At 31.1% G+C, this 11119-nt stretch overlaps 1 protein-coding gene across 3 annotated transcripts in view; it reads left to right on the forward strand.

Moving 5' to 3' along the window:
• LOC143047185 (uncharacterized) overlaps positions 1 to 11119 on the forward strand; it is a 72466-nt gene that overhangs the window by 13329 nt on the left and 48018 nt on the right. For 2 of the 3 annotated variants that reach the window (XM_076220170.1, XM_076220171.1), the window contains exons 6-14: positions 1098 to 1176; positions 1460 to 1610; positions 2449 to 2546; positions 2844 to 2948; positions 4221 to 4305; positions 5897 to 5982; positions 8239 to 8367; positions 9532 to 9799; positions 10784 to 10908. In XM_076220170.1, the coding sequence (XP_076076285.1) occupies positions 1098 to 1176; positions 1460 to 1610; positions 2449 to 2546; positions 2844 to 2948; positions 4221 to 4305; positions 5897 to 5982; positions 8239 to 8367; positions 9532 to 9799; positions 10784 to 10908 (1126 nt within the window). Of the gene's footprint in view, positions 1 to 1097; positions 1177 to 1459; positions 1611 to 2448; positions 2547 to 2843; positions 2949 to 4220; positions 4306 to 5016; positions 5061 to 5896; positions 5983 to 8238; positions 8368 to 9531; positions 9800 to 10783; positions 10909 to 11119 lie in introns of those variants that run through there. The other variant, XM_076220172.1, reaches the window with a different exon arrangement.

Here is an 11119-nt window from a genome sequence, read left to right on the forward strand (position 1 = left end):
TTAATCAATTGCAGAATATTGTGCAATAGATTTGTAAGATCTTGACATTTGTTTTGTGTCAGAAACTCATATTATGTCAAAAATTTGATCGCAATTCAAATTCAGAGCTGTATCAAGCATGAATGTTGTGTCCATACTTGTCCCAACTGTTCAGGGTTCAACTACTGCGGTCATATAAAGCTGCGCCCTGCGGAGCACCTGGTTTGCTAAGTTATGGTCCTTAGACTTTAGAAAAATCACTTAAATAATTAGTTTTCAACACTTTTTTTTTGAAGATATTGACTTGATATGTTTTATATAGTTAACACCATGACAAGTTATAAATCAAGTTAGAATTTTCTTCCAATACAATGAAATTTTTACCTGTAGCGGAGTATATATTGCCATGCAATACTCACATGCTTGTTTATATAGAAACTTTCATTGTTATCACTCTCATGTGTACAATTCTTGACAGATTTTTATGATATTGATATTTTAAGTTTAAATCATTAATGTTTTTGATGAGTATGCAAATATTGATTATAATGAAAATTGTATTTTTGGAGCGCTCGTGTTTTGTTCTTGCCAGAAGTTTTTGAAACTTGTATCATAGGTTAATATTATCAATGTCTTGACACATGGAAAATATGTGCTGATCAAATATTCTTAATAAGTCATGTAAGTTATGCCAATTGGAAAAATAAATTATATTGGAAATTGCATGGCATTTGATCTGAAGCCTTTATTACTTTAAGATTTTATGAATTGTTTAAATGAACAAAAATGAAAGTGTTATTTTTAGTTATTGCTCTTTGGAGCACATTGGAATTTTATTTAGATTTTTGGTTGTCTTGTTGTCAGCATGGTAAACATCTTTATCAACTATGATTTTTAATCCTTGCAAAACTGATATTTAGCTGCCTTCAAGTCCTGAAATTGAAAACCAAAGAATTGTAGCTAGCAAACAAATGAACTTAGAATTGATAAGCAAAGTTTTCAAAGGCCTTAGCATATTATAATCTACAAATTGGGTTTATTTGGCATAAGTTATATATATTTAAAATCTATTGATCAGTTTATATTATAGTTATATAGTGTTTTTTGTTTATTTACAGATGTTCATTGACTATAATTTGTATGGTATGAATATGATTAATGTTTGTGCTGTCAAATTTAGGAAGCAGAAAACAGATGGTAAGTTTTGTTATCATTTTGTTATCTTCATTATATTATTGTGAGCTATAAATCTCAATCTCTTGTAAATTGTTCCAAGAAGATTGTATGTCTATACTCTATACCTTGCATTTAGACACCTAAGAAGTGTATGTCCCATCATGTTAAGATTCAACAGGCATATTCTTTTTTAATTTCATTTTTTTTGTTTTCAAAAATGTCAAGTGAGCTTTAAGATCTTCAATCTTGAAGTCTCTAGATTTATTGAAAATTATATATATATATTTACCATTTCTCTTTGTAGAGGATGAAAGCTGTTATTTACCTTATGAAAGTTATGAAAGATTGCAAAAAAAGAAGGAATCTGAAGAATCAAGTCCATCGACACCTACTTCACTCTTTGACAGAACAGAAATGGTCACACACAAAACATGGGATATCAATAACATACAAGAGTATGCTTTATCATTTATCAACAATTTACGGTCATCAAATATATATATGTTAATTAGACATGTATAGTATGCATATGTGTATGATATGCATTTATGTATAATATGCATTTCCATATAATACGCAATCCCTTTCATCCCTCTAAAATCGAGATAAAAAGTTTTAAAAAATTTGAAAAAAGGAAAAATCTTTTCATTGATCATGTTGATTAAGAGCATGGGGGTAATAATTATGTTGAAAACATGTCAAAAGGTTGTTTGTTTTTTCAATTGCTACACACCCTAACTTAATAACTTAATCCTCAATTACATTTTAACCTCACTCATGCAGACTGCATTTTCTAATTGCACCAATCTGCAGTTCAATTACCCTGATCTAGTTATTCATTTGCACCGATTATGTATAGGTAACTTACAGGTGGATGTTCAGTTTTATTTATTATTTTACACATCTTCTTTTAGCCAGTTGTACATATGTTAAGACTTGTCAATTATTACATGAATATAACTGTGTATGTTGTCCCATGCCCACCAAGGGGAGGTGGAAGTAGGACAATTTTTGTTTCCATTGGAGTTTTTTAAAAGTCCTTGATAGGTTTGAAAATAGGCTAAAAAAATGGCAGGAGAAAAAAAGCCTGAAAGTGCCTTTCAAAATACAGAAAACCCATTTTGCTTTCATTTTGACAGCTCAGTGTTTGCTTTGTAAATTTATTTTGTTTTATTTAATTTTAATGATACATGTACTTCTTTTATGACTCAAAAAGAATTTCAGCTTGAAACCTATAAATTAGTTATAAAGAGTAAAGCAGCTGAGACATTTAACCACTTTTATCTTTTGTAGGGAATTGTTACTTGATGAATCAATCACTAGACAGAGTACATGTGAACTAGAATGTGATGTAGTGGCTCCAGATATTTTAAATCGACAGGATGTGGATGGTTAGTTTGAAATAACTCATTTAATTTGATTTTTAATTAATATAACATAGTCCGGACCCTTAATAAAACCATAAGGTTTGAATGTCAAATCTTTGTTGTTGTGAAAAAAAAAAAATTTTAATGTTTAATTACTTTTAACTGACTAGGTAGGTCCTAAAATGTGTTTCTAAAACTTTTAGGAATTTTAGTATGATAAATGTTGAAATTCTGCAATTCATGTTACAACCTTCTCTCAAACTAATTTTTGATTTTGTGCAATGTTATGTCATTAATAATTACTTGATTCTGGGATTTCAGACAAAATTGGTATTAATCCAGGACTTGCAGCCTTATGGGAGGATGAAAAACAAAGGAAACGAAATATTGGAGAGACATCTCAGATTACTCCACCAGATTCTCAAGGTAGGAAATTTAAGTGAAGCATCTCAGATTACTCCAGGGAATTCCCGAGTAATATGGGAAAGACATCTCAGATTACTCCAGGGAATTCTCAAGTAATATGGAAGAGACATCTCAGATTACTCCAGGGATATTCAAGAAATATGGGAGAGACATCTCAGTTTACTCCAAGGAATTCCTAAGTAATATGGGAGAGACATCTTGGATTACTCCAGGGAATTCCCAAGTAATATGGGAGAGACATCTTGGATTACTCCAGGGAATTCCCAAGTAATATGGGAGAGACATTTCAGATTACTCCAGGGAATTCCCAAGTAAAGCATCTCAGATTACTTGAGGGAATTCCCAAGTAATATGGGAGAGACATCTCAGATTACTCTGGGGAATTCCCAAGTAATATAGGAGAGACATCTCAGATTACTCCAGGGAATTCCCAAGTAAAGCATCTCAGATTACTTGAGGGAATTCCAAAGTAATATGGGAGAGACATCTCAGATTACTCTGGGGAATTCCCAAGTAATATAGGAGACATCTCAGATTACTCCAGGGAATTCCCAAGTAAAGCAATTCAGATTACTCTAGGGAATTCCCAAGTAATATGGGGGAGACATCTCAGATTACTCCACCAGATTCTCAAGGTAGGAAATTAAGGTGATCTCAGATTACTCCAGGGAATTCCCAAGTAAGAAAATATAGAATTATCTTTTAGATAGTGATCTCAAGTTAATCCAGTGATTCCAAAAGTATACATTAATAAGATAATCATTACAAAAAACTCAAGCAAGCAGCTTTTTCCATGTTATTTCTTGAAGAAAATCCTCAAAATGAATTTTAGATTAAGGTATCAATGATAATTTAAGCATTTTAGAAGAAATTTAGATGGATAGATAAATTTTCCACCTGCCCACATGCGAAAATTTGAACTAGTTCAAACAATGTGGTTCTGATGTTTTTTTTAATTTAAATTTTAAAACCTTTTTAAATTTTTCATTAATTTATGTTTATAATACATGTATTAAAAAGAAGATGTGGTATGATTGCCAATGAGACAAATATTTACAAGAGACCAAATGTCACAGAAATTTACAGCCTTAAATAATGAGCAAAGCCAATAGTGCATAGTCAGCTATAAAAGGCCTCGAAATGACATATGTGGTGTGAAACAAATGATTTTAGACTTTCAGGCAAAAATAAGCAGTTGTATAAATTTTACTCTTATTATTCAAAAGTAAAGTAAACATTTGTTTACATAAACACCCTTTTATTTATTTGCAGAGAGAGAAAATATAGAAATGAGTGAGAGTGACCAAATGTTGAGGTTAAAATATCTACAGATAATACAGGATCAAAAACCTTATATGTAAGTTTGAATGATAATACAGGATCAAAAACCTTATATGTAAGTTTGAATGATAATACAGGATCAAAAACCTTATATGTAAGTTTGAATGATAATACAGGATCAAAAATCTTATATGTAAGTTTGAATGATAATACAGGATCAAAAACCTTATATGTATGTTTGAATGATAATACAGGATCAAAAACCTTATATGTAAGTTTGAATGATAATACAGGATCAAAAATCTTATATGTAAGTTTGAATGATAATACAGGATCAAAAATCTTATATGTAAGTTTGAATGATAATGCAGGATCATAAACCTTATATGTAAGTTTGAGTGATTATACAGGATCAAAAATCTTATATGTAAGTTTGAATGATAATACAGGATCAAAAATCTTATATGTAAGTTTGAATGATAATGCAGGATCATAAACCTTATATGTAAGTTTGAGTGATTACTGTGGATTCATTTATGTTCGTGGGTACCAATTTTCGTGGATTAAGAAAAACTTGCATATTCGTGGATATTTAATTTCGTGGTTTTGCTAAGTCTGCATACAAACCTATAGAAAAATTATCATTCGTTGAATATTTAATTTCGTGGTTTGACTGTGCCCACGAAATCCACGAAAATTGGTATCCAACGAATAATAATGAATCCACAGTATACAGGATCAAAAACCTTATATGTAAGTTTGAATGATATTACAGGATCAAAAACCTTATATGTATGTTTGAATGATAATACAGGATCAAAAACCTTATATGTAAGTGTGAATGATAATACATGATCAAAAACCTTATATGTAAGTTTGAATGATAATACAGGATCATAAACCTTTTATGTAAGATCAATGTTATGTATTAATACCATGGTTGACTATGTTTTCTCAGGGTACCTATCTGCTCTATCACCTCTTCAGCTATTTGTTATTTATATACATTTGTACTACAATATAGGAAATTCTTAAGGTAATGAGTAAATGGATGCTCTTGCAAAATTTTTTGCAAAAAATCTAGAGCGTGATGAACTGCACACAAGCATAAAAAAAACCCACTATATATATATATAAAATTTGAAACTGAGTAACTGCTAATTCAAATAGGGTGTGCTTCTTTAGCTTTTTGAACAGCACCGTAATAAAATACTAGATGTATCTATACATAACACAGACTCAGAGATGTACACAATAATGGCTGTGCAAAGGTTATGCAGATTAAGAGCTTGGGAAAATGTACAAATTAAAATGAAATAAATGCCACCAAATTCCCTTAATGCTTTTGGTGCATTAAAGTCATGACATCTTATGAATGAAAACACCAAAGCAGAATGCTTTTCCATTGCATTAATCCTCAAAATTCAGATAACTTTGCCTTAAAATTGAGTTTTCAGGAAGGTGTTGTTTTATTTACTATTCTATTGCAATATTTGCAAATTAATTGATCTCAAAAAGTCACTATGGCAGCTCCTTAGTTATGAAATGTCAACTGTGGATTTGAAGGTAGCTTACAAAAAAAAATGTAAAATTAAGGATGGCAAATTGAATTAAAAATTTACCATTTATTTAGACATTTTTATCCATTCATGGGAACTTATTTGCAGAGATAGCCAGACTACAGATGAGTCGCAAGGATCAGTTAGAGACAATAGCCAAGCCTCTGTTCTAGATATGCAGTTGTCAGAAGAAGGTAGCAACATGATACAATAATTTTATTTTATTTTAGATTATTGAAAAAGGGGTTATGAGTTGATTGAATAATATATTGCATTTATTCTGAATTATAAGAATTTGGCAAAAAGATAATGTTTATACGCAAAATGTTCTCTAAGGCCAGGGTTTTTTTAATTTGCTGGTTTACAGATTTTTCCCATGAAAAAGTCGGGTCGGTCGGTCGGAAAAAAAAAGAAAAAAAAAGTATCAGAAAAATATGCAAAAAAAATATATTTCACCTTTCTAACAATATGTTTTGTTTGCTATTTGATCATCATTTCTTATATATTAGTTTGATGAAATATTATTGCTCAGCTGCCATAAACATTGCATGACATTCGTCTAGTAATTTTCTGTGAAAAAAAGGTGGTTTGTGTCCACGGACAAAGGTGAAATTAAATCGTCATTTCACAAACCTAGACCTAAATAAATTTCAGGAAACTTGGTCGTAATGATCTTCAAACACGAAAACTGATAAAGAAAAAAAAGAAAAAACGTCGTACGAAAAATAAGTTTCAACACACATGTCAAAAACGTAATAGACTCGTCCACTGGAAAAAGGGTTCATCAGTTATCATGCATTTCCGTTTTTTATATCCAAATGGACGATTTTTTTATTATCAATGACACAAGTCTGAAGAAAATTCCAAAAGATTTGTTTTAATTAAGTTCTTCAACTTGTCAGACGTCTTCCACGGTTGGACAAGTTCATTTTCCAATTATCTATCTTACGGAATGATGACAAATACGGGAAACAAACTTAATTTGTAATGGGTTTTAAACACAGGTTTTGTTCCGCAAAATTATTTGCGCAAACGACATTTCAAGGTCAGTTATGATTGACTTGTTTATTTTTAGATACGTAAATTGGAAGTTTTAGTTTTCACAACAGAAGTGTTATCAATTCCATTAGTGTTTAATGCATTTCATTTCATAAAAAAGGATATTTTATTTATTTTTTAGAGATAATGTTTTTGTTGGGGTCGGCAGGAATAAAAAAGCATGAAAAGTAAATTTTATTTTTATTCTGCAAGTCGGCAAAATCAGGTCGGAGGATCCATAAACCAACAAATTAAAAAATCCTGGCCTAAGTTTATATAATAAATACTATAAAATTTACATTTGACCTTTATTAATTTTGGGAAACATTGATAATAGTCTGAAACCTGATGTACCTATATACTCTACTACATTCCAATGATCTTGCTGCATTTGTTAAAATAGTACATTTAAGATTATTCCTCACATGAAGTTGAAAGACAATTGTGTCTTTTGACAGTTTCATGATTTTTTCAGCTCAACAGGGCCCATGTTAGTGTATGCCATCACTTGGTGTCCAATGTTGTCTGTTGTCATCCTCATCTGTCGAGACTGTCGTCGTCCATTGATGTTGAAAATTATTTCAAAAATCTTCTCCTGACACTACTGGACCAAAACCATCAAACTTTGACTGGATTTTTATAAGATAAAATTTACATTAAACAGTCAGGATTCTACTTCATCCAAATGATCTCCACTTTATGCCAACTTATTTTTATAATCATCAAAAATGGAAGCCATTGTGGCAATGACACACTGTTAATTTAGAGCTCTAGAAAACTGATAAACTAGAGAATTATCAGTTTCCTTACATGCCAGTTGTATTTTAAATGTATCTAATACTGTGGATTAATTTTTGTTCGTTGTAAACCAATTTTCGTGGGTTTCGTGGGTACATGTGAACCACGAATTCAAATGTTCAACGAATAACATATTTTCAATAGGCTTTGTATAGAGAGATTGGCAAAACCAAAAAATCAAATATCCCCAAATATGGAAGTTTCAGCAATCCACGAAAAAAAATTAATACCCACAAAAAATAAATGAATCCACAGTAGCTATTGAAAATCATTTAATGTACTTTTATGATTTGGTCAACTTGAAACTATTGTCTGATCGGTTGTCAGGATGAATTTTCCAAAGTTCAAAAATATTTAAAAAAATTCTAATTAAATATTTCATGAAAATGCAGACTATAAATGTTCAGAGGTTGAAGGCTAATAACCCTAGAAAACACACACACTAAAAAAATGAAAAAGCAGACAAAAAATCCTCAATTGATTAATGAAAATAGATATTACCATCATCATGGATAATATGCACAAATATCTCAGAACCTACCCCATGGCAAATAGATCTGTTTATTATACAATTATTATATAATTATTACAAGACTATGTTATTTTATTTAAAGGTTTAGAAAGCTCCTCTTTGGATACAGTGATTGTCGGGGAAGATGAGATGATACCAGTTATTTCTGTAGATTCCATTAAAAGGGTTGTATCAATGAGTCAGAGTTTTTCTGCATCACAGCCATCACAAGGTAAATTGATTTTATAATTAGGATAAGGCATCTCTCACCTGCTACAGTCTGTATTTGTATGCCCCACCTAAATGATAGTTGAGGGGTAATATGTTTTATGGTCTGCGCATCTGTTCATTTGTCTGTCTGTCTATCTGTCCAGCTTCAGGTTAAAGTTTTTGGTCAAGGTAGTTTTTGATGAAGTTGAAGTCCAATCAACTTGAAACTTAATACACATGTTCCTTATGGTATGATCTTTCTTATTCAGATGCAAAAATAGATTGTTTACCCGATTTTCATTGTCTACTGAACATAGAAAAATGATAGTGGGAGTGGGGCATCTGTGTACTATGGACACATTCTTGTTATACGACCGCAAAAAAAAATTGTGCGTTTGTATAATGGTATGATGTTGTCGTCTGCATCGGAAGACACATTGGTGTCCGGACAATTACTTTAGTTTAAGTCAATGGAAGCAATTAGGGACAAAAAAAGGGGGGAAAACCAGGGTTTATCTGGTTAAAGGACAATTTAGAAAATTTTAAAGCAGTGAATGGGAGGTAATCCAATTAAAATTTAAAGATCACTGTTATATATATGTTTGATTACTTGAAAGTGTATTGCTCAATAGCAAAAAAAATAATTTTTAAGTTAATTAGACCACATTCATTCTGTGTCAACTACTTAATCTCAATCCAAATTCAGAGCTATATCAAGCTTGAATGTTGTTTCCATACTTATCCCAACTGTTCAGGGTTTGACCACTGCGGTCGTATAAAGCTGCATCCTGCAGAGCATCTGGATTTTGTTATCTTATCATTTGTCATTCCTATTCTTTACATTTTTGACGAGCCTGAATAACTTGTCTCCCTGTCTGAGACATGGGGATCCTGGATATTGGCATTGTTTTTGACACATTTAGGTCAGTCTGTGGTTAAGGTATATAGAATAACTTTGTCAAAATCTTATGGAATTTTATTGAAAGAAAAAGGTCTGGTAAGGGCTAATTTTGGCTTAATTTTCTTAGTATACCTGGGGTCTGTTGTTCAACTTGTCGTTAGGGCTAACGCATCGTTAAAATTTCTTAATCATTCGATTAAAATTAATCATATGATGAAAGATTTTTGACATTTTTTAAGCACTTTGTCTACTTCAATTAGTTAAATACAAAGTTTTTGTTTACAGCAAACAGTCAAGACAAGTCTTTAGCAGATATTTTAGCTTCATTAGCTGATGAAAACTGCAGTTCTTCATCACAGGAAATTGCACAACAAATAACTGCACTAGAGGAAAGAGATAGCATTCTTTTGGATAAATCTCAACCTATTGACGATGAAGATGATAAACAACAGGACGAGGAAACTTTAGAGATGACACAAGTGGTTTTTGATGATATGAATAAAAATGAAGACATAAGTAACCAACAAGAAGAGATGATAATACCTGAATCAAGGTAAGAACCATTGTTATTGCTATTTTATCAAATTTTATTTTGATCAATCTGATTTAATTTCTTGATGCTCCAATGATACAGTTGGAATATGGATTTTTGTCAGGTGAAAGAGAATGCATTACGTATCATGTAGTATATTCTTTGATGTAGCCAAGAAAAACAAGAGGGCACATACTGAAATGTCTAGTCTGCTTTATTGTCCATTGATTTTAATGTTGATAGTCCTAAAGATAAAGTTTTACACATGTATCACATTAACCTTACATGATGAACGAAAAATGAGGTCAAGGTCAGATAAACAAAAGAAATACATGAACACCTTACAACCAATTGGCCAATTTGGTGTATGAAATATACACCAAATTGACCAATTGCTTTTATTTTAAGAAAAAACAGACCAAAACACTAAAGCTAAACATTGAGCAATGAACTGTGAAAAGGACAAATAAAACCTACCAAACTAACATGTGTACATTGTAAAATATTTCAATACACCAAATATAGTTGACCTATATTACAAACAGTATTAGAAAAACAGACTTAACTTAACCTCTGAACCATGAAAATTAAGTCAAGGTCAGATTACACCTACCATGAACATAAAAAAAATTTGGGCCCTGTTTTCAAATTAGTCCATATTAAGGTTTGAAGTGTTCAAAATTTAACTTTGTTTGATTTCAATTAGAATTTTTTTTATTTTTTTATATGCTGAATCTAACCATGTTGTTAGATTACGGATATCAGACCATTCTAGGTAATAAATTAAATGTCACATTTCAAAATTTTAAGATCTTTGACCACATTTATTTTATCTCAGAAACCTATCTTATGTAAAAAAAATATGATCACAATCCAAATACAGACAGTATTGTGTCCAAATTTGCAAGAACTGTACAGGGTTAACCCTCTGCTGTTTTATCAGTAACACAGTTTATCATTAAAAGAGTTATAAAATATCTCATTAGTGTTCATTTATATTTTCAGATCTGTTGACTTTAATCTAGAAGGTTTAGATGACACTTGGAATATGTCACAGTTCTTACAAAAAGATGATGAAGATGAAACAGATGATGATATTCCACAATTTGATGGAGTGGGGGATGAACTAGGTAAATAGTCTGAAACACAAATACTCACATATAAATATGAGCATATATCTTTCACAATTTTTTTATGGCCCCGCAACGAAGTTGTCGGTGCAATATAGTTTTACCCTTGTCCGAAATTCTGTAATTCCGTAATTCCGAAATTCAGTAATTCTGTAATTCTGTCATTCCGCAACAAACCATTATACAGAGTTTTTTTCTAAACGCCTTCAGA

The sequence above is a fragment of the Mytilus galloprovincialis genome, chromosome 10 (genome assembly GCF_965363235.1).
Source record: "Mytilus galloprovincialis chromosome 10, xbMytGall1.hap1.1, whole genome shotgun sequence".
Classification (NCBI taxonomy): Eukaryota; Metazoa; Mollusca; class Bivalvia; order Mytilida; family Mytilidae; genus Mytilus; species Mytilus galloprovincialis.